The sequence below is a fragment of the Pongo abelii genome, chromosome 3 (genome assembly GCF_028885655.2).
Source record: "Pongo abelii isolate AG06213 chromosome 3, NHGRI_mPonAbe1-v2.0_pri, whole genome shotgun sequence".
Classification (NCBI taxonomy): domain Eukaryota; kingdom Metazoa; phylum Chordata; class Mammalia; order Primates; family Hominidae; genus Pongo; species Pongo abelii.
Genome location: NC_071988.2, coordinates 150,578,317 through 150,603,754, shown reverse-complemented (window position 1 = coordinate 150,603,754; position 25,438 = coordinate 150,578,317). Strand labels below are relative to the sequence as shown.

Sequence of the window (25,438 nt, the reverse complement as noted above, 5' to 3'; positions counted from 1 at the left end):
TGTTTATATGGGCTTCACCTAAACTGAGGTGAATTAACTAAGATATACATTCAAGATACAGGAACCATCTGGTATTTGTTATAGTGACATACTCCAGAATATCTTTCATCTGTTTTTCATAACTACAAGTCATAGGAATTACATTTATAAACATTTCTCACCATGTTACATAAAATATTTCTATTTTATTTATATTGTATTTAAAATGAATGTTTTATTGTGTTCTGTTTATTAGTAAATTATCCATATTAATTATCCCTTTGTTAGAAATAAAGAATAAGTCTTTCTTATCTGTAGACTAGTGTCAGAATCTGATTGCTTACATGAGTGGTCTACTTAATGGAGATCTGATTGTCTGGAAAATATATTGCCACACCATATTTTATTCTTTCAGAAGCAGGTGGGTGAGATGAAACTACAACTTGAAAATGTCATCAAGGAAAATGAAAGGTAAATCAATTAACTATTGGTTTTATCTTTTATTATTGTCTTAGGTAACTTTTATTTTTGTTATTTGATATTTGATAGCTATAGTATTAATAGTTAAGAATGTGGACCCCGGGGCCTGATTTTCTATTTGACTCCTGGCTTGATTACTTGTTAGCTGTGTGACCCTGGACAGGTTACTTCCCTTTCTGCTTTAGTGTCCTCTTCTGTAAATCGGAGATAATAATAGAACCTATTTCATAGGGCTGACTGTAAGGGATTAAGTAAGTACTTGGAGTAGCCTACAAAATAAGCACCTTACCAATATTAGCAATCAATAAAGTATATATTATATATATACATTATATATATAATATATAATATATTATTATATTATATGTGTATATGTACATATATGTATGTTAATATATATTATACATACTATATAATATAATATATATGTATGTTATATGTATATAATATATATGTATGTTAGAAAACATATTGATAAAATGAAAACTTTTCAGCCTACCACTCAGCTTGAATGTTAAAATGTTGCCAGTGCTGGTGCATATATCCATGTTTTTCTTCCATTTCCCATCCTTCTCTTTCTCTCTGCCAGAGATAAACACTATCTTGAATTTTGTGTTTATCATTCCCTTGCTTTTGCAGTTTTTTTAATAGGTATGTGTATCTCCAAGCGATATACTTTTTAGTTTTATATTTTTAAAGACTGTATAAAAATGGTATCATCTAGTGTTCTAGGACTTACTTTTTTTATTCAATAACATACACAAGTGCAAGAGTTTCAAGGAAGGAAGTTGCTGGATTATAGGTTATATGAATATCAATTTTGCAATATAATATCAACTTAATTTCCAAAATAGGTATACCAATTTACATTCTTACCAGTGATATTTATGAGTTTATATTGATCTATATCTTTTAATACCTGTAGCTCTTGTTAAGCTTCTTAATTTTCATCATTTTGATTGTTAAATATTTTTTATTGTGGTTTTAATTTGCACTTTCCTGAATACTAATATTGTTGACTTTTTTTTTTTGAGACAGAGTTTTGCTCTGTCTCCCAGGCTGGAGTGCAGTGGTGCCATCTCGGCTCACTGCAAGCTCCGCCTCCCGGGTTTGTGCCATTCTCCTGCCTCAGCCTCCCCAGTAGCTGGGACTACAGGCGCCCGTCACCACGCCCAGCTAATTTTTTTGTATTTTCAGTAGAGACAGGGTTTCACCGTGTTAGCCAGGATGGTCTCGATCTCCTGACCTCATGATCTGCCCGCCTCAGCGTCCCATTGTTGACCATTTTTATATGTTTATTTACCTATATGGTTTTCTTTTCTCATAAAATGCTTGTTCATATATTTTCCCCATTTCTACTTATCTTGTTCTTAATAAATTGCCAAAGTGCGTTATGTGATCTGTATTCTGAAAATTTGTTGATGTGCCAGTCAGTCTCAACACAGTAAACAATAACCATTCTAGAAATTCCAAACAAGAAAGGATTTAATTCACTTACATTTAAGTGCTACTAAATCATTGGTTTTACAGTTACACCTCAGAGACTATAATCCTGAGGTTAGGAATTTATGGTGCTACCACCATCCCTATTACTACCACGGCAGCATCATTTCCATAAAACTGGAGACTTGATATTGGAAAAAGGGCCATAGGATATTGACAACAAGAGACATTTTTGTCTATCCAGTTTTACTTACCAGCCACCATATCAACAGAAAAAATGGTCTCAGCTCACTTCTACCTTCTGTATCTCCCTTAAATGCCTCTCACTGGTAAAATTTTAATCTTATCCACAACTTCAGCTGCAAGACATCTGGGCAATGTAGTTTTGGACTTTCCGCCCCGGGACAGAGGCCAGAATATGGAAGGGGACAGAAATAAATAATGAGTGCCAGTGGTTCATACAACACATTCGATAATAGGTGTTTCAAATGTATATTCCCAGATTGTGGTGTGTTTGATGAACAGAATTTTTTTTCTTTTTTTTTTTTTTTTAACTTAAAGTAAATCTCTCACTCTTCTCCTGTGGTTATTGTTCTTCGTATCTCCTGTAAGAAGTCCTTTCTCAGCCTAATGTCATAGAGATCTTCTCTTATATTTGCTACTAAAAAATGTTTAAAGCTTTTCCATACCAAGTTTCTTAACTTTAACCCATAAAATTCATATAACTGGACTGAAATCTGATACATCATTTTTTGTTGACTTTTAACTAGACTAAAAATCCAAAATTTTTTGAGTTCTAAGTTTATTCAAAACATGGGCTCTTTTAAAGTTTGACATTCTTTTATTTGTATTTTTCTATATTGTATAGTAATTTTATTTTTATTATATTTATTTTTATTTTAGCGTAGCTATATTTAAATTAATACATGCTGTTCCTTAAAATTACATAGCACACCCACGGAATTGTCTTGCTTTTGGCTATTTCATGATTTTCTCTCTTCCTTGTATTTTCCATTAGTTTTCTTTCCTTCTAATTTCCAAAAACTTCATATATTTAAGCTGTCAGTGTTTACTGAAGTGCAAAATAAAGTACATCTTTTAATTGGGCTTTGGGTTTTTCTCATTATTTTTGTTTTTTTCCCATGGGAAATTTTTTTTAATCTTAATATTTTATGATTTACTATTCTTTTCCAAAATACTTATTAAGCAGGAATGTACTCTTCCTAGTAAATAATATTATAAAGATTTCTGAATCACCAATATACTTAGATAAAGCTTGTATTTTAATGTGCTGAGAATAGACAAGGTATTTTATGGTTGAGACAATCATTTAATTGTTTCCTATATTGGACTTTATATTATTCCTTTCATATGCAGGTCTTTTGAAGCCAGTCTTTAAAGTCTGCCTTCACCTATTTAACGGTAATGCAGTCATGTCTCATGAGTGTGTTTATTCCTAGTACAATAGGAAAGTGTAAAAAAATGGATTCTAAGTTTATTAAAGACACTTTTGGTAACTTGAAAGTGTTAATCAGGTTTTAAAGTGAACTCTACTAATTAGGTCATTAAGAAACATACTACTTTTAATTATATATTGCGGCTAAGGACTGCAAAATCAAAAGAATTTATTATTTTTAAAGAAAATACCTTAAATATATATACGTGGACAGGTCTAAATAATGGAAGGTAGCAATGGTGTGGATTATGTAAAAGTATACAATTTCACATTACTGAATTTTGGAAAAATTTTAATACTTACATTTGCATATCAGTATATTATCTGAGAATTTACTACAATAGGAAATAATGAAGTCATTTTATAAAACTCAGACTGAGGAAAATGTAAAAAAAAGACATGTTATTATTATTATCATGCTCCCTTCCATTTTTAAATCCTTGAAATATATTTCATGTTGAGATTATAGAGGTTTTTGTTTTGTTTTGTCTTATTTCTTTCTCAATACTATTTTTTCCTCCTCTCATAGCTTTCCAGAGGAAGGAAATTGAGTAAGATAATTGAATAAATGAATGAATACATGTACAGCATTTTCTGATACTAAGTAAATACAAAGTAAATTTTATTGTTGTCATTTTTTATTTTACTATTGAGGGTATGGAAGACATCATCTGTTGCCAGTACAAGAGCTGTTTTTTTTTTCCTTCATACATAGTCACATAACCCTAATTTTGTTCCAGTGGCAATGTGCTCAGGGAAGATGAGCTTCTTCCATAACCTGATGTAATAAATCATTGACCTAAACCAGTTTTTATGTCTTTTTGCCAGGAATTGGTTTGGAAGTGGACATGCGACCTAGTTTTAGCCAGTGAGATGAAAATCCCTTGTGGAGCTTCTGAGAAAGTTTTTCTCTCTGATAAGAGGAGAGAGGGCAAAAAGAAAGCCTTCCCATTTTCCTGCTCCTTGTCATTTTAGAAAGTGATGTGTGAAGCTGCTATAGCCATTTTTAAACTATGAGTGTAGGTATCAGCAACATGAGAGGATTAGAAGAAGAGAAACATGAGGAAACCTTTGCAAAGTCCTTAAGTGGTATTATTGAGCTACTGAAGCAAATCTGGAACTATATACCTTCCAACTTAATATTAGGTGAAGTAAGAAAATAGTCATTCACAACCATTGAGTGATTACTAAATGTCAGGCACCATTTAAGGCTTTGAGATACATTAGTGAATAAAATAGACAGAAATGACTATTCTCATTTATTTGTTGGGTGTTCTCATTTATTACTTGTAGCCTAAGTGTACTGATAAAGAGATTTAATTACATCTGTCAGGGGTTCACAAACTGTAGCTTGTGGGTCATATCTGGCCTGCCACATCTTTTCATAAATAAAATTTATTGGATCACAGCCGTGCTTAGTCATTTAAACCTTGTCGATGGCTGCTTTGTTTTATGTGACTATGAAGTTGAATAGTCGTGACAGAGATTGAATGGCTCACAAAACCTAAAATATTTATGTATTCTCTGGCCCTTTACATAAAAAGTTTACTAATCCCTAATACATGGAATATTCTTTCACTGCAGAATCTCTTAAACTAGTCTTTAACACTCACTAAAAAGTTTTTTGAAATTTAAAACTATCTTAAGATATTTATTTAGGCATATATATATATATAGCTTCAGAACACAGAAACATAAAACTTCAACAAGATTATAAAGTTAGTTAGTATATGAATCTAGTATGTAGTGATATTTGGCATCTTGTTATTTTTTATTTTCTGATAGCCTGATATTTATTTTTTTAGATTACAACTAAATATGTTACAGATTTAAATAGCATTATACAATGGAATTATTTTAAACACTTACTTTTATTGATGTGCTTTCATAATTTGACTAATGATAATCAATGGTATGATATTAAATTTGATTTTACTTTCCCTAATTATGCCATTCATTTGTGCTGACAATATCCTATGAAAACAGTATAGTAAATGTTTATTATCTATTTGAAATTTGGGAAGGAGTTCATGTATATATTTACAAAAACAATAAAGCCATTATTTTTCAGTGCTAGCCCAGAAAATGTTATTCTCCTCCCTTCAAATTGATTTGTTTATGTAATTTCAGAAAATGTGATGTAAATGTTTTATCTATTCTTGAGTGAAAAAGAGAAAAGAAATTTCTGGGATTACATGGTCAGCACCACTGTGCTGGTGCTACTCGAGGTCATTATACTGTGAAGAAGAGCATTCCCCAAAGCCTGCCAGAATCCTATCTGCCTAAGCTTTAACTGTGAAGTTTTAAATATCTATTTTTAATAATCTCATGAAAAGCCAGAACTAACCTGGTTTCCATATGTGTCTTGGTTTATAATTGAGTTTATGTTTTTGTATTTATGTATGTATAGACCTCTCATCAAACTTCATTTTGTTACTAGTCTTAAGTCACTCTGACCTTACATTGGCTTCCTTAAACATGGTAAACTAGTTTCAACCTGAGGACCTTTTACTTGTTTCTTCTGCCTTGAATGTGTTTCTCCAGAGCTGCACAGGAATGGACTTATCCCTTCATCCAGTCTCTTATCAAGGAGGCATTCCTGAGCGCATTATCTAGCCCTGCTCTTTCCAACCCCTCCCCCCTTTCATTTTTATATTATCCAATTTTATTTTATTCATAGTACCTTATTACTATTTGATTTTTTTTTTTTTTTTTTTTTTTTTTTACTTTAAGTTCTGGGATACATGTGCAGAACATGCAGGTTTGTTACATAGGTATACATGTGCCATGGTGGTTTGCTGCACCTATCAACCCATCATCCAGGTTTTAAGCCCCACATGCATTAGGTATTTGTCCAATGCTCTCCCTCCCCTTGCCCCCCACCCCCGAATAGGCCCCAGAGTGTGATGTTCCCCTCCCTGTGTCCATGTGTTCTCATTGTTCAACTCCCACCTATGAGTGAGAACATGCAGTGTTTGGTTTTCTGTTCCTGTGTTAGTTTGTTAAGAATGGTGGCTTCCAGCTTCATCCATGTCCCTGCAAAGGACATGAACTCATTCTTTTTTATGGCTGCGTAGTATTCTGTGGTGTATATGTGTTTATGTGCCATATTTTCTTTATCCAGTCTCTCATTGATGGGCATTTGGGTTGGTTCCAAGTCTTTGCTATTGTAAATAGTGCTTCAGTAAACATACATGTACATGTGTCTTGATGGTAGAATAATTTATAATTTTTGGGGTATATACGCAGTAATGGGATTGCTGGATCAAATGGAATTTCTGGTTCTAGATCCTTGAGGAATTGCCATACTGTCTTCCACAATGGTTGAACTAATTTACACTCCCACCAACAGTGTAAAAGCGTTCCTATTTCTCCAAAGCCTCACCAGCATCTGTTGTTTCCTGGCCTTTTAATGATTGCCATTCTAACTGGTGTGAGATGGTTCTGATTCACATTTCTCTAATGACCAGTGATGAGCTTTTTTTCATGTTTGTTGGCTGTATAAATATCTTCTTTTGAGAAGTGTCTGTTCACATCCTTCACCCACTTTTTGATGGGGTTGTTTTTTTCTTGTAAATTTGTTTAAGTTCGTTGCAGATTGTGGATATTAGACCTTTGTCAGATGGATAGCTTGCAAAAATTTTCTCCCATTCTGTAGGTTGCCTATTCACTCTGATGATAGTTTATTTTGCTGTGCAGAAGCTCTTTCATTTAATTCGATCCCATTTGTCAATTTTGGCTTTTGTTGCAATTGCTTTTGGTGTTTTAGTCATTAAGTCTTTGCCCATGCCTTTGTCCTGAATGGTATTGCCTGGGTTTTCTTCTAGGGTTTTTATGGTTTTGGGTTTTACATTTAAGTCTTTAATTTATTTTGAGTTAATTTTTGTATAAAGTGTAAGGAAGGGGTCCAGTTGCAGTTTACTGCATATGGCTAGCCAGTTTTCCTGGCACCATTAATTAAATAGGGAATCCTTTCCCCATTGCTTGTTTTTGTCAGGTTTATTGAAGATCAGATGGTTGTAGATGTGTGGTGTTATTTCTGAGGTCTCTGTTCTGTTCCATTGGTCTATATATCTGATTTGATACCAGTAACATGCTGTTTTGGTTACTGTAGCCTTGTAGTATAGTTTGAAGTCAGGTAGTGTGATCTTTTTGATTAGCTTTGTTCTTTTTGCTTAGGATTGTCTCCAGCTTTGTTCTTTTTGCTTAGGATTGTCTTGGCTATATGGGCTCTTTTTTGATTCCATATGAAATTTAAAGTGTTTTTCCTAATTCTGTGAAGAAAGTCAATGGTAGCTTGATGGGAATAGCATTGAATCTATAAATTACTTTGGGCATTATGACCAATTTCACGATATTAATTCTTCCTTTCCATGAGCATGGAATGTTTCTCCATTTGTTTGTGTCCTCTCTTATTTCCTTGAGCAGTGGTTTGTAGTTCTCCTTGAAGAGGTCCTTCATATCCCTTGTAAGTTGGATTCCTAGGTATTTTATTCTCTTTGTAGCAATTGTGAATGGGCGTTCACTCATGATTTGGCTCTCTGCTTGTCTATTGTTGTTGTATAGGAATCCTTTGATTTTGCACGTTAATTTGGTATCCTGAGACTTTGCTGAAGTTGCTTATCAGCTTAAGGAGTTTTTGGGCTGAGACGATGGGGTTTTCTAAATATACAATCATGTTGTAGTCAAACAGACACAATTTGACTTCCTCTCTTCCTATTTGAATACGCTTTATTTCTTTCTTTTGCCTGATTGCCCTGGCCAGAGCTTCCAATACTATGTTTAATAGGAGTGGTGAGAGAGGGCATCCTTGTAATGTGCCAGTTTTCTAAGGGAACGCTTTCAGCTTTTGCCCATTTGGTATGATATTGGCTATGGGTTTGTCATAAATACCTCTTACTATTTTGAGAAATGCTCCATTAATACCTAGTTTATTGAGAATTTTTAGCATGAAGGATGTTGAATTTTATCAAAGGCCTTTTCTGCATCTATTGAGATAATCATGTGGTTTTTGTCATTGGTTCTGTTTATGTGATGAATTTCATTTATTGATTTGCATACGTTGAACCAGCCTTGTATCCTAGGGATGAAGGCGACTTGATCTTGGTGGATAAGCTTTTTGATGTGCTGCTGGATTCGGTTTGCTAGTATTTTATTGAGGATTTTCGCATCGATGTTCATCAGGGATATTGGCCTGAAATTTTGTTGTCTCTCTGGTTTTGGTATCAGGATGATGCTGGCCTCATAAAATGAGTTAGGGCGGAGTCCCTCTTTTTCTATTGTTTGGAATAGTTTCAGAAGGAATGGTACCAGCTCCTCTACACCCCACATCAACAGAATATTGATGTAGAATTCGGCTGTGAATCTGTCTGGTCCTGGGCTTGTTTTGGTTGGTAGGCTATTAAGTACTGCCTCAATTTTAGAACTTGTTTTTGGTCTATTCGAGGATTTGACTTCTTCCTGGTTTAGTCTTGGGAGGGTGTATGTGTTCAGGAATTTATCCACTTCTAGATTTTCTATTTTATTGGCGTAGAGATATTTAGAGTATTTTCTAATGGTAGTTTTTATTTCTGTGGGATCAGTGGTGATATCCCCATTATCATTTTTTATTGTGTCTATTTGATTCTTCTCTCTTTTCTTCTTTATTAGTCTAGCTAGAGGTCCGTCTATATTGTTAATATTTTCAAAAAACCAGCTCCTGGATTCATTCATTTTTTGAGCAGGTTTTCATGTCTCTGTCTCCTTCAGTTCTGCTCTGATCTTAGTTATTCCTTGTCTTCTGCTAGCTTTTCCATTTGTTTGCTCTTGCTTCTCTAGTTATTTTAATTGTAATGTTAGGGTGTTGATTTTAGATCTTTCCCACTTTCTGATGTGGGCATTTAGTGCTATAAATTTCCCTCTTAGCACTGCTTTAGCTGTGTCCCAGAGATTATGGTACATTGTGTCTTTGTTCTCATTGGTTTCAAAGAACTTCTTGATTTCTGTCTCAATTTTGTTATTTGCCCAGTAGTCATTCAGGAACAGGTTGTTTAATTTCCATGTAGTTGTGCAGTTTTGAGTGAGTTTCTTAATCCCGAGTTCTAATTTGATTGCACTGTGGTCTGAGAGACTGTTTGTTATGAACTCCATTCTTTTTCATTTGCTGAGGAGTGTTTTACTTCCAATTATGTAGCCTATTTTAGAATACATGGTATGTGGTGCTGAGAATAATGTATATTCTGTTGATGTGGGGTGTAGAGTTCTGTAGATGTCTGTTAGGTTTGCTTGGTCCAGAGCTGAGTTCAAGTCTTGAATTCCATGTTAATTTTCTGTTTTACTGATCTAATATTGACAGTGGGGTGTTAGTCTCCCACTAGTATTGTATGGGAGTCTAAGTCTCTTTGTAAGAACTTGTTTTATGAATCTGGTTGCTCCTGTATTTGGTACACATATATTAGGGTAGTTAGCTCTTCCTGTTGCATTGATCCATTTACCATTATGTAATGCCCTTCTTTGTCTTTTTTGATCTCTGTTGGTTTAAAGTCTGTTTTATCAGAGACTAGGATTACAACTTTTGCTTTTTTTTGCTTTCCATTTGCTTGGTAAATATTCCTCCATCCCTTTATTTTGAGCCCATGTGTGTCTTTACATGTGAGATAGGTCTCCTGAATACAGCACACCAATGGGTCTTGACTCTTTATCCTATTTGCCAGTCTGTGTGTTTTAATTGGGGCATTTAGCCCATTTACATTTAAGGTTAATATTGTTATGTGTGAATTTGATCCTGTCGCCATGATGCTAGCTGGATATTTTGCACATTAGTTGATGCAGTTTCTTCATAGTGTCATTGGTCTTTATATTTTATTGTGTTTCTACAGTGGCTGGTACTGGTTTTTCCTTTCCATATTTAGTGCTTCCTTCAGGAGCTCTTGGAAGACAGATGTGGTGGTGACAAAATCCCTCAGCATTTGCTTGTCTTTAAAGGATTTTATTTCTCCTTCATTTATGAAGCTTAGTTTGGCTGGGTATGAAATTTTTGGTTGAAAATTATTCTCTTTAAGAATGTTGGATATTGGCCCCCACTCTCTTCTGGCCTGTAGGGTTTCTGCAGAGAGATCCGCTGTTAGTCCGATGAGTTTCCCTTTGTAGGTAACCTGATCTTTCTCTCTGGCTGCCCTTAACATTTTTTCCTTCATTTCAACCTTGGAAAATCTGATGATTATGTGACTTGGGGTTGCTCTTCTCAAAGAGTATTTTAGTGATGTTCTCTGCATTTCCTGAATTTGAATGTTGGCCTGTCTTGCTAGGTTGGGGAAGTTCTCCTGGATGATATCCTGAAGAGTGTTTTCCAACTTGGTTCCATTCTCCCTGTCACTTTCAGGTTCCCCAATCAGTTGTAGGTTTGGTCTTTTCACATAGTCCCATATTTCTTGGAGTCCTTGTTTGTTCCTTTTCATGCTTTTTTCTCTAATCTTTCCTTCAGATTTTATTTCAGTAAATTGATCTTCAGTATGTGATATCCTTTCTTCCGTTTGATCGATTTGGCTATTCATACTTTTGTGTGCTTCACTAAGTTCTCGTGCTGTGTTTTTCAGCTCCATGAAGTCATTTATATTCTTCTTTAAACTGGTTATTCTAGTTAGCAGTTCCTGTAAACTTTTATCAAGGTTCCTAGCTTCCTTGCATTGGGTTAGAACATGCTCCTTTAGTGCAGAGGAGTTTTTTTATTACCCACCTTCTGAAGCCTACTTCTGTCAATTCTTTAACCTCATTCTTTGTCCAGTTTTGTGCTCTTGTTGGAGAGGAGTTGCAATCATTTGGAGCAGAAGAGGCATTCTGGTTTTTGGAATTTTCAGCGTTTTTGCACTGATTTTTCCTCATCTTCATGGATTTATCTACCTTTGATTTTTGAGGCTGATGAGCTTTGGATGGGGTTTCTTGTGTGGGGGTCTTTTATGTTGATGTTGTTGCTTTCTGTTTGTTAGTTTTTCTTCTAACAGGCTCCTCTTCTGCAGCTCTGCTGCAGTTTGCTGGAGGTGCACTCCAGACCTGTTTGCCTGGGTATCTCTAGTGGAGGCTGCAGAACAGCAAAAATTGCTACCTGCTCCATCCCAGAGAGTCACCGGCCTGATGCCAGCTGGAGCTCTCCTATATGAGATGTCTGTCAGCCCCTCTTGGGAGGTTTCTCCCTGTCAGGAGGCATGGGAGTCAGGGACCAACCTGAGGAGATAGTCTGTCCCTTAGCAGAGCTGGTGCGCTGTGCTGGGAGAATCCCTCTTGTCAGGATCAGCTGCTTTCTACACAACCGGCAGGCAGGAACGATTAAATCTGCTGAAGCTGTTCCCACAGCCGCCCCTTCTTTAGGGCAATGAGGATTTTGTCTGTAGGGCCCTAACTGGGGCTGTTACCTTTCTTTCAGAGATGTCCTGCCCAGTTAGGAGGAATCTAGAGAAGTGGTCTGGCCACAGCCGCTTTGCCACGCCCAGCCCAGACTTCCCAGCCTCAGCACTGTCAGGGGAAAACTGCCTATTCAAGCCTCACTAATGGCGGATGCCCCTCCCCCAACCAAGCTTGATCATATCAGGTGGACTTCAGACTGCTGTGCTTGCAGCGAAATTTCAAGCCAGTGGTTCTTAGCTTGCTGGGCTCCGTGGGAGTTGGACCCGCCGAGCAAGACCACTTGGCTCCCTGGCTTCAGCCCCCTTTCCAGGGGAGCAAACGGTTCTGTCTCACTCTCATTCCAGGTGCCACTGGGGTATGAAACAGCCGCACAGTTTTGTGCTTGAAACTCAGGGCCCTGGTGGTTTAGGCACATGGGGGAATCTCCTGATCTGCGGATTGCAGAAACCATGGGAAAAGCATAGTAACCAGTCCCTCACAGCTTTCCTTGGCTGTGGGAGGGAGTTCCCCGACTCCTTGCACTTCCTGGGTGAAGTGACACCCCACCCTGCTTCTGCTCATCCTCCATGGGTTAGACCCACTGCCTAACCAGTCCTGATGAGATGAACTGAGTACCTCAGTTGGAAATGCAGAAATCATCTTCCTTCTGCGTTGGTCTTGCTGGGAGCTGCAGACCGGAGCTGTTCCTATTTGGCTATTTACTACCTGAAATTATTTATCTTCTTGCTTATTATTTGTCTTTTCCACTAGAATGTGTGAGAGCAGGACCCTTGTCTCTTCTACCACTGTATACCTACCACCACTGAACAGTGCTTGGTACACATTAAACTGCTCAATAAATATTGAAGGAATGATTTCATATATTAAAAATATAAACATGTACATATATTCATACCTGGATCTTTTTGCTGTAAAAAACAGAGGCTTGAGTCATTTTAAGTAATAAGGAATATATGATAAGTATATACGTGGTATTTTAACTAGAACTGGTAAACAATTAGGAATGTCTCTACAGGTGTGTTCCTCTTACCAGTTCATATGGCCTTATAGTCTCTGCTATGGTGGTACCCCTCTGTGTAGCTGCTCCTTCTTCTTTTCCAGCCAAAAGACTGATTCTCTCTCTTCTCTAGTCCAGATCCCGAAGAAATCCAGTCTTGTTGGTTTAGCTAATTGCCATCACTTGTATTTGTCAAAGCTCTTTATACCAGTCAGCTGTTGATAGGACTGCCCTCAGAAAATATGCAAAATTATAATCTAATCATTGGCTTCTGTCTGTGCACAGAATAGTGCATGCTATCCCCAGAGCCATGGGCTCTGGGCAAAGGCTACTTAAGTCTGGGCATGGCAGATACCATGACTGTAACATATCCAGTATATATATAAGAATGTATTTATGGAGGACCTTACTTTGGCTTTGGACATCAGAGAAGGCTTAAATGAGTGGGTAAAATTTGAGCTGAGTCAGAAGAAGTAGAATTTCATTCTCAATGATTTTCATAAAGAGTAGGATAAGTAGCAGATAACTGAAGAAAACATTATATGTCTAATACATTCAGGCCATGTAATATGGCTGTGTCTCAACATATGTAAGGGAATTATGCGTGATGAGACCCACATGGCGGGTAGGGACCAGATGATATAAAAGTTTATATTCTCTGCTTAAGGAATTGACCTTTTCCTACAGATCACATAGAGAGTTCTTCAGGGATTTTAAACAGAGGAAGGGGTGCAACTTTAGAAGGATTATTTCTAGTTGCACTTCAGAACTGGAGAATACCAGATAGGAAAAAAAAATGTGTATGATTAATTGGAAGAGCATAAAAAAGGAAACAACATTTCTAGTTTTTAGGATCTTTTGTATTAATCCCAAAAAGAAATGATGCACTGTGGCAGTGGTGTGGATATTTTCACCAAGGAGGCTTGGATTAGTGAAGTCTGTCAGGTGAGGTGAGGCATCTGGAGAGTCATACCAGCCAGTTGTCTAGAATGGTTTTTTTTTTTTCATTTATATAAAAAAATACACAAAAATATAGTGGCAGCTGTGGCAGGGTGCAAATGGCTGCTGGGGTGCCTGCCTCCCTATGGGAATTAACCACAGTGGTTATATATGCATATAGTGGCATATATGCCACTATATTTGTCTGACTCTCTCTTCTGTCTTATTTGATTCTAAAATTCACTAACTATCCCCCTTTTCCCACCTTTTAACACCTGCAAAAGTGAGATGCAGCCATATTCAATGGCTTGTCAAAGGTTAATAGGCAGCAATTTTTCTTTTTAATGGTATGTAAAAGAATGGTGCATCTTTTGTTGGAGACAAATTCAATTCAAAGAAATACAGACATTGTGTTTGATTCATCTTTGTCACCTAAAAGATCAAAACTTTTATAAAGATGATCTGCCAAAATTTTATTGTCTGTTTGGGATAATTGGTTATAACTTTATTACTGCAGTCCCTGCCTGGGTAATTTTCTTGGTATTAGTACCTGAATTTATATGGAACTCAGTTTCTTAATATATAAAATTAAAGTCTTGGACTATATGATTTCAGTTTTATTGTTTTATATTCTTATAGTAAGTGCTCCTTAAATCTTTTGAAATCATACTACAAGTGGTAAGCTAGAAAAATAATAAAAACCATAAAGAGTAACTATAAAAGCATAGCTATTTATGTAAATTTAATGTAAAAGCACTATCTTATAGGACAATATTTATTTTCTTTTTAAAAAATTTAATCAGGAATGTCTTTTCTCCAGCAAAATAGTCAACACTAAGGTTGGGCAACCTGTTTCTTTTTTGTGTTACTCATGTTGTACCTGGCATAACATATAATAGAAGCTCCCTTACCTTCTAACTTAGTAGTTGGTCTGTTGATTGAGAGTTAGTAAAATAAGGAATCATAAAAAATACATACTTTAAAAATATTTGACTTTGACTTAATATAAATGTACATTTATTTTTTAATTATTTGGTATAGTGCCAAGGTCTTTACTTTGAGCAATTCTATTGTGGTTTTTTTGTTATCTTTCATGCATAAACCATATATGTCTAACTCATTCTTTATAATTTCCAGTTTAAATTTCTTTGAAGAAGAATGAGAACTGAGAGATCATTTTGATCTCCTTTCAATCTTCTATGGTTTTATAGTTTTTCTGACTTTTTATAATTACCTTACCTACCTCTAATTAAATAGCAGTGAATTTAACAACACATCTGTGCTGGGCCTTTCACATTCAGTTTAGGTGTTATAGAAAAACTAACTCTTTATACTTTTATCTATCACTTTGGGGCATATGTAATTAAATTGTGCAATTATAATAACAGGTTGTGGCAAATATGATAGATTGGCTTAACATCTGTTGCACCTTTCTTTTAGTATGCCTTCCTGTATTGCAGAGGCTGGAAAACTAAAAACTAGTTCAGGATATGAGTTTGGTTCTGCTAATGATAACCACTTGTACGATACCTAAATTGGGAAATAGTGGGAGAAAAGGCAGTGCCTGAGGCATCTATTTTGTGGCTAAGAATCTAACAAGTGTAGTATGGCTGTAGAGCCAACAATTCTGGCAGTCACTTCCGTCAAAGCTAAGGCAGGGTGTTGCTGCAGGCAGCAGCTCTGGCAATAACATTCTGATCTCAGGATCTCAGCAAAGGGATGTGATTCTAGAACCAGCAGTAGATATAGCTGCTTCCTGATTGTCCAGTTTCCTAATTGTGACCAATGTAGCAAACCATTTCTGCAATTAACTAAATTAGTAAGATTGACTTTTTTTCCAGAACTTACACTGGAACATAGAGATCAGCTAATTGATAGTGATAGCAGAAAAGAAGTTATACAGAGATATGTGGTGCTATTAGTGTTATTAATAATACAGATAACACTGTTTGCCTCCAAAATGTTTTATTTAATTTCTCTTCTTAATATCAAGCCAACCAAATATAATAGTACTTTCTCTTTTTTATTTTCCCTTGGCTCTTACATTTTGACTTGCTTATGTATTTTAATAAATACAACTGGAACCAAAATTGTCTTACTATCTTGCATATAATATTTCTTTAGACATTTGTTGAGCTTGAATTGTTGATATTTAATTTTCAAGATGTTTAACCATACATAAAAAATAATGCTTTAAAAAAGATCAATTTCTTAAACCTTTAGGGTACTTAACTGATTTTCTTAATTATACTGCCAATATCACTGTAAAATCAGATAAAATTCATTTAATCTGTATTTATTTACAAATATATTATTACAACTGTTATATTTAAAAGAAAACAAGAAAATAAGTAAAGATATAGATGATATAAGGAGCAAATAACAAGTTTGATTATGTACATGTACATTTCTGTTTATACACACTCATATATTAACCAACAGGAATATACTTTGTTTTTCAAAGACCCATGAAAAACTTACAACATAGATATGTACTGAAAACCCTCCCTACCACATACACACATACAAATTCCCCCCACAAAAAAACACATAAATTACTTCTGTAATAAAATAAAAAATGACAAAAGATGAGCACATAAAAATTTTTAAACTATATTTTCAAATAACTCCTGAGATTAAAAAAATGAATTGACAACTAAAATTAAAAACTACTTAAAATGAACAGCATATCAAACTAGTAAGGTGCAGCCAAAATAGTATGCAGAACACTTTGTCATTTTTAATTAATAGAAAAGTAAAATTGAAAATAAATAAATCAATGTTGTTTACATTAATGACAGAGTAGGTACTGTAATCAGGCTTCTTCTGAGAAAAACTAGAAAGTTCAGACAAAACTATAAAATCTTGACAAAATCTTAACAAAAATCAAATCTGTTTAAAGAAATTGGAATCTGTGAAAAAATTATAAGGCAAAGACCACGAATAGAAAGAAATCCAGGGATATAAGCCTGCATTTGGGGCTGCTTTCCCTAATTGCATCTCACTATCCAAGAAGAGATGGAGAGAGGTTTAAAAACTGAGGAGAGCTTGAAACAAATTTACAGAGCTAAAACAATAAAAATTGAAATTCAATGTCCATCACACTTATGGATAGGTGTGTTAGGATCCTCAATGCCACTATACTTTTTAATGTATAATATCTAGCTCATATCTAGCACAAAAAGAATTAGGAACAGGAAGATTGACACTAACATGGTAACATTTTAAAAGAATCATTAGAAATAATGGGCAGTAAAAATAGATCCACAGGGTTGGCCTTTAAAAAACTGCTTTACCAACAGAAAACTAAACACCACATGTTCTCACTCATAAGTGGGAGCTGAACAATGAGAATACATGGATACAGGGAGCAGAACAACACATACTGGGGCCTGAAAGGGGGGATGGGGGAGGAAAGCATCAGGATAAATAGTTAATGCATGTAGGGCTTAATACCTAGGTGATAAGTTGATAGGTGCAGCAAACCACCATGGAACACATTTACCTGTGTAACAAACCTGCACGTCCTGCACATGTATCCCAGATCTTAAAATAAGATAAAACTAAAATAAATAAATAAATAATTTTGCTTAATATGGTCAGTGAAATAAGATACAATATTGAGAATTTTGTAAGAGAACTAGAAACTCTAAAAAAAGAAACAAATTCTAGAACTGAAAAAATACAACAATGGAAATGAGACATAACAAGATAATTAATCAAGTGCAACTTAATTTAGAAGAAATATTTTAACTGAATATCAGTAAGAAGCAGAGAGACAAGAGGATAGAAAATATAAACCTGTGTGATAGCCAACTAGATGCAGCTAGGTGGAGCAGCTGCCACTGATGGATGGAGATGACTGGCATACTCCTAACAGATTCTCAGAAGGAAGGCACTGAGAGTGGATGGAGGGAAGACACAGAAGCTGGAATGAAGTGGGGGAAAACTGGACTCATTCCTGGTCTCTGGTGGCTCCGGGGGAACACGTGAGTTGAATTTTCAAGGAGCATGGGCCTCTAGAACCCTAGCAGCAGGAGACCCTTCAACCACCATAGACACTTGAGTTGGCAGGGAGAGGTTCCTAGAGAAGTGGTAGGGGCAGCAAGCCAGCTGATGTGCATCCCAGAAGGTTTGGTGCAGGAGCATATGTAGTGGAGCATGGCCAGGGACAGCCATTTCCTTAGGCAGGCACCCCAGCAGCCACTAGCACCCTGCCACAGCTGCCGCTACTGCTGTTGCTGGCACACGTAAATGAGGACAGATCCCTCTGTCACTGCACTATGAAACACTTTGGCTGACACTACCCATTGGAATGTAGTGACCAGTGGTCCAGAAGCACCTGGTGCCCCCAGCACAGTGGATTTCTAACCTCATGGAATGAAAGAACAATGTCAGGGCCCAATACAAATCCCCAGAGTTAGAGCATACAGTCCAGAAGTCAGGAGCTGAGCATTGGTCCCCTAATGTCTTTCAGAAATGAAGCCAGTCAGCTAAATCTACCCTATATGATAATCAAACCCTCAAGGTCATCAAATAGGATAAAAGAGAACAAAAGCCATTGAAAGGTCAGCAGCCTCAAAGATTGAAGGTGGATAAACCCACAAAGATGACAAAGAATCAGCGCAAGAATCCTGACAACTCAAAAAGCCACAGTGCCTTTTTTCCTCTAATCTACCACATCACCTATACAGAAAGGGTTCAGAACTGGGCTAAGTACAAATGACAGAAATAGAAATCAGAATATGCATGAAAACGAAGATCATTGAGCTACAGGAGTATGTTGAAACCCGTCCAAGGAAGCTAAGAACGATGGTAAAACAATGCAGGAGCTGCCCAGCGAAAATAGCCAGTATAGAAAAAAAACAACTGACCAGATAGAACTGAAAAACACACTACAATAATTTTATAATGCAATCACAAGTATTAAAAGCAGAATAGACCAAGTGGAGGAAAGAATCTCAGAGTTTGAAGACCGGATTTCTGAAACAAGACAATCAGACAAGAATAGACATAAAAGAATGAAAAGGAATGAACAAAACCTCCAAGATATATGGGATTATGTAAACAGACCAAATCTATGACTCATAGGCATCCCTGAAAGACATAGGGAGAAGGGAAGCAACTTGGAAAACATATTTCAGAATATCATCCATGAGAACTTACCCAACCTAGCTTGAGAGGGTAACATTCAAATTCAGGAAATGTAGAGAACCCTAGTTAGATACGTTACAAGAAGATCATCTGCAAGACACATAATCATCAGATTTTACAAGGTCAAAATGAAACAAAAAATTTTAAAGGCATCTAGAGAGAGGTGAGGTCACCTACAAAGGGAAGATCATTAGACTGAGAGCAGACCTCTCAGCAGAAACCCTACAAGCCAGAAGCGATTGGGGGCCAATGGTCAACATTCTTAAAAGAAATTCCAAGCCAGAATTTGATATCCAGCCAAACCAAGCTTCATAAGCAAAGGAGAAATAAGATCATTTTCAGGCAAGCAAATGCTGAGGAATTTCATTACCACCAGATCAGCCTTACAAGAGCTCCTGAAGGTAGCACTAAATATGGAAAGGAAAGATCATTATCACCCACTACAAAAACACACTGAAGTACACAGACCAGTGACACTATAAAGCAACCACATAAACAAGTCTGCAAAATAACCAGCTGACATGATGACAGGATCAAATCCATACATATCAATACCAACCTTGAATGTAAATGGGCTAAATGCCTCAATTAAAAGGCACAACCTTAGCAAACTAATGCAGGAACAGAAAACCAAATACTGCATGTTCTCACTTAGAAGTGGGAGCTAAATGGTATGAACTTACGAGCACAAAGAGGGAAACAACAGACACTGGGATCTACTTGAAAGGAGAGGGTGGGAGGAGGGAGAGGAGCAGAAAAGATAACTACTGGATACTGGGCTTAATACCTGGGTAATGAAATAATATGTACAACAAACCCCTGTGACACGCATTTACCTATGTAACAAACCTTCACATGTACCCCAAAACTGAAATAAAAGTTAAAAAACAAAAAAAGACACAGAATGGCAAACTGAATAAAGAACCAAAACCCATTGGTATGCTGTCTTTAAGAGTCCTATCTCACATGCAGTGACACACATGGACTCAAAATAAAAGGGTGGAGGAAGATATACCAAGCAAATGGAAAACAGAAAAAAAGCAGGAGTTACAATCCTAGTTTCTGACAAAAGCAAAAAAGAGCAAAAAAAAAAAAAAAAAAAGGCATTACATAATGGTAAAAGGTTCAATTCAATTCAACAAGAAGATCTAACTATCCTAAATATATATGTACCCAACACAGGAGCACGCAGATTCGTAAAGCAAGTTTTTAGAGACCTTCAAAGAGACATAGACTCCCATACAATAATAGTGGAAGTCTTTAACACCACACTGAAAATATTAGACCAATCATCAAGACAGAAAATTAACAAAGATATTCAGGACCTGAACCCAGCACTGGATCAAATGGACCTAATAGACATCTGTATAACTCTCCACCCAAAAACAACAGAATATACATTCTTCTTATCACCACGTGGCACATATTCTAAAATCAATCACGTAATCAGAAGTAAAACACCCCTCAGCAAATGCAAAAGAACTGAAATCATTAACAGTCTCTCAAACCACAGCACAATCAAATTAGAAGCCAAAACAGAAATTTGCTCAAAACCATACAATTACATGGAAGTTGAATAACCTACTCCTGAATGACGTTTGGATAAATAATGAAATTAAGGCAGAAATCAACAAGTTCTTTGAAACTAATGATAACAAAGATACAACATACCAGAATCTCTAGGACACAGCTAAGGCAGTGTTAGGAGGGAATTGATAGCACTAAGTGCTCACATCAAAAAGTTAGAAAGATTGCAAGTTAACAACCTAACATCACAACTAAAAGAACTATAGAACCAAGAGCAAACAAATTCCAAAGCTAGCAAAAGACAAGAAATAACTGAAATCAGAGCTGAACTGAGAGAGATTCAGACACAAAAAAACATCCAGAAGATCAAAGAACCAGAAGCTGGTTTTTTGGAAAAATTAATAAAATAGACCATTAGCTAGACTAATAAAGAAGAAAAGAGAGAAGATTCAGATAAAAACAATCAGAAATGACAAGGAGGATGTTACCACTGACCCCACAGAAATACAAATAACCACCAAATAATATTATGAACACCTCTATGCACATAAACTGGAATATCTAGAAGAAATGGATGAATTTCTAGACACATACACCCTCCTAAGACTAAGCCAGGAGGAAATTGAATTACTGAACAGACCAGTAATGAGTTCTGAAATTGAGGCAGTAATAAATAGCCTATGAACCAAAAAAGCCCAGGACCAGATAAATTCACAGCCAAATTCTACCAAATATACAGAGCTGGTACCATTTCTACTGAAACTATTCCAAAAAAAAAAAGCTTAGGTATTCCTAAGCAAAAAGAAGAAAGCTGGGGACATCACACTGCCCAACTTCAAACTATACTTCAGGGCTATAGTAACCAAAACAGCATGGTACTGGTACGAAAACAGGCACATAGACCAATGCAACAGACCATAAAGCTCATTTTATGAGGCCAACATCATCCTGATACCAAAACCTAACAAAGATACAACAAAAAAGAAAATTTCAGGCCAATATCCCTGATGAACATAGAGACAAAAATCCTCAACAAAATACTGGCAAACGAAATCCAGCAGCAGATCAAAAATCTTATCTACCATGATCAAATAGGCTTTAGCCCTGTGATGCAAGGTTGGTTCATCATATGCAAATCAATAAATGTGATTCATCACATAAACAGAACTAAAGACAAAAACTACATGATTATCTGAAATGATGCAGAAAAGGCTTTCATTAAAATTTAACACCCTTCATGTTAAAAAGTCTCAATAAACTAGGTATTGAAGGAACATACTTCAGAATAATAAGAGCCATCTATGAAAAACCCATAGCCAGCATCATACGGAATGCGCAAAAGCTGGAAACATTCTCCCTGAAAACTGGCACAAGACAAGGATGCCCTTTTTCGCCACTCCTATTTGATGTAGTATTGGAAGTCCTGGCCAGGGCAATCAGGCAAGAGGAAGAAATGTAATCCAAATAGGATGAGAGGAAGTCAAACTATCCCTATTTGCAGATGACAGGATTCTATATCTATAAAACTCCATAGTCTTGGCATAGAAGCTTCTTAAGCTGACAACTTCAGCAAATTCTCAGGATACAAAATCAGTGTGTAAAAATTACTAGCACTCCTATACACAGTCAAGCCAATAGCCAAATGAGTAACGCAGTCCCATTCCCAGTTGCAATAAATAAATAAATAAACAAACACACAAACTACCTAGGAATACAGCTAACTAGGAAGATGAAAGATCTCTCTACAAGAAGTACAAAATACTGCTCAAAGAAATCAAAGATTACACAAACAAATGGAAAAATGTTCCATGCTCATGGATAGAAAGCATCAATATTGTAAAAATGGTCATACTGCCCAGAGCAATTTATACATCTAATGCTATTCCTATTAAACTACCATTAAGATTCTTCACAGAACTAGAAAAACCATTTTAAAATTCATGTGGAACCAAAAAAGAGTCCAGATAGCCAAGGTAACCCTAAGCAAAAATAAGAAAGCTGGAGACATCATGCTGCCTGACTTCAAACTATACTGCAGGGCTACAGTAACCAAAACAGGATGCTACTGGTACAAAAACAGGCACATAGACCATTGCAACAGAATAGAGAACCCAGAAATAAAGCCACACACCTACAACTATCTGATCCTTGACAAACCTAACTCAAGCAATGGGGAAAGGACTCCTATTCAATAAATGGTGCCGAGATAACTGGCTAGCCATGTGCAGAAGATTAACAAACATTAACTTAAGATGGATTAAAAACTTAAATGTAAAACCCCAAAGTATAAAAACCCTGGAAGACAACCTGGGCAATACCATTCTGGATATAGGAGTGGGCAAAGATTTTATTAAGAAGATACCAAAAGCAATTGCAACAAAAGCAAACATTGACAAATGGGATCTAATTAAACTAAAGAGCTCCTGCACAGCAAAAGAAACTATCAACAGAGCGCACAGACAACATACAAAATGGGAGAACATTTTTGCAAACTGCATCTGACAAAGGTCAAATATCCAGCATCTATAAGGAACTTAAATTTACAAGAAAAATCAAACCTCATTGAAAAATGGGCAAAGCACATGAACACTTTTCAAAAGAAGATATACATGTGGCCAACAAGCATATGAAAAAAAGCTCAACTTAATTAGAGAAATGCAAATCAAAACCACAATGAGATACCATCTCACACCAGTCAGAATGGCTGTTAAAACATCAAAAAATAACAGATGCTCATATGGTTGCAGAGAAAAGGGAATGCTTTTACACTGCTGGTGGGAACGGAAACTAGTTCAGCCACTAGTGGAAAGCAGTTTGGATTCTTTTTTTTTTTTTCTTTTTGAGATAGAGTCTCGCTCTTTCGCCCAGGCTGGAGTGCAGTGGCGCGATCTCAGCTCACTGCAAGCTCCGCCTCCCGGGTTCACGCCATTCTCCTGCCTCAGCCTCCCAAGTAGCTGGGACTACAGGCATCCGCCACCATGCCCGGCTAATTTTTTTTATTTTTTTAGTAGAGATGGGGTTTCACCATGTTAGCCAGGATGGTCTCGATCTCCTGACCTCGTGATCTGCCTGCCTCGGCCTCCCAAAGTGCTGGGATTACAGGCGTGAGCCACCGCACCCGGCTTGGATCTCAAAGAACTCAAAACAGAAGTGCAATTTAACCCAGCAATCCCATCACTGGATATATAACGAAGTAATAGAAATCATTCTACCATAAAGACACATGCACTCACAAGTTCATCGGAACACTTATTCGCAATGACAAAGACATAGATCAACCTAGATGCCCATCAACAGTGGACTGGATAAAGAAAATATGGTACATATATACCATGGAATACTATACATCCATAAAAAAGAACAAGATCACGTCCTTTGCAGGAACGTAGACGGAGCCAGAGGTGATTATCCTTAGCAAACTAACAGAGAAACAGAAAAGCAAATACTTCATGTTCTCACTTATAAGTGGGAGCTAAATGATGAGAACACATGGACATGTAGAGGAAAACTACACACACTGGGGCCTATCAATGGGTGGAGGTTGGGAGGAGGGAGAGGATCAGGAAAAATAACTAATGGGTACTAGGCTTAATACTTGGGTTGAAAATAATCTGTACAACAAACCCCAATGACACAAGCTTACCTATATAACAAACCTGTACATGTACCCCTGAACTTAAAAGTTAAGTAAAAAATCAAAAAAAAATTTAAAAAGAAAATATGGAACAAAATGTAGTAGTGAAAAGAACTAAAATTCATGTAATTTGAATCCCAGAGAGAACAGGAAAGACAAATAATATTTGAAGAGACAATAGCTGAAAAATTTCAAAAGTAGCAAAAGATCTGTGGATTAAAGAAACACCATGCATCACAAGCATGGTAATGCAAAAACATCTACAAAATCAAAATCAAAGAAAAATTCTCACAACAGAGATTATCCTCAAAGGAATAGCAATAACATAACTGACTTTTCAACAGATGTGATAGAAATCGAGAGACATGGAATATCTTCAAAGTGCTGAAAAGAAACCAAAACTGTCAACTAAGAACTGTGTGCTCAGCAAAATGTTCTTCAAGAAGGAGGGTTAAATAAGTACATTTTCAGATGAAAACTGTGAAAATTACCATTGACAGAATTAATCCAAATCCCAAAACAGAAGGAAAAATCATCCTAGAATAAAGTTTGGAACTATGGAAAGGGTAAATATGGGAGAAAATCTAATGAGTATAAACTTTTAAAAATAATAATAATAATGGCTTTAAAATGTTTGAAGAGACTTGAAATACGAGCCAGCAATACCATACATTTAGGAAGAGTGTAAATGGAGTTGAAATATTCTCAGGTGCTTACATTATCCATTAGAAATAGGATACTAATTTATAGTAGAGGGTGGCAATTCTCAGAGGCTTGTTACGATGTCTGGGCTGGGCACTACAGTAAACTAAAAGATGGTATCACTTCCAAGATAATGGAGTGGGAAAGTGGAATAATAAAATGTAATTAATTCTAGTTAATAAGCAAAGAGAATAGGAACAAAAAGAGAGAGGTGTTTTGTTTTGTTTTTTTAAAGGCAAGGCAAATAGGAAATACTAAGGTAGTAGATATAAACCCAGATACCTTAGTAATTGCATTAAATTTTGCTGTACTACATGCTACAATTTTAAGACAGCGATTTACCAGAGATTAACTAAATGAACCCACAGTTACATGCTTTTAACCAAGGAGATTTGTAAAATACAAGAGTACAGAATGGGTGAAAATAAAAGGATAGAAAATATGTATACCATGGAAGTGCTAACTGAAAACATGCTGATAATATCAGACATAGTAGAATTTAATGTGAAATAGATGATTACAGATTAAAAGGCGGTTTTCTTAATGATACGAAATTATATTTGCCCAAAAGATATGACAATTCTAAATGTGTAAGCACTCAATAACAAAGACTCAGAATATAAAATGTGATAGCACTGAATGGCAGAAAAGACAAATGCACCATTATAATAGGAAATATGAGCAGGTTGCTCTCAGTAAATAAAATAGCAACCAGAAAAAAAAACAGTAAGTTAAGATGCAATATTTG

At 36.1% G+C, this 25,438-nt stretch overlaps 1 protein-coding gene across 4 annotated transcripts in view; it reads left to right on the top strand.

Annotated features, from left to right (window-relative positions):
- SCLT1 (sodium channel and clathrin linker 1) overlaps window positions 1-25,438 on the top strand; it is a 216,804-nt gene that overhangs the window by 58,569 nt on the left and 132,797 nt on the right. For all 4 annotated transcript variants that reach the window (XM_063723660.1, XM_002815139.6, XM_054554496.2 and 1 more), the window contains one exon: window positions 395-450. In XM_063723660.1, the coding sequence (XP_063579730.1) occupies window positions 395-450 (56 nt within the window). The remainder of the gene's footprint in view (window positions 1-394; window positions 451-25,438) is intronic.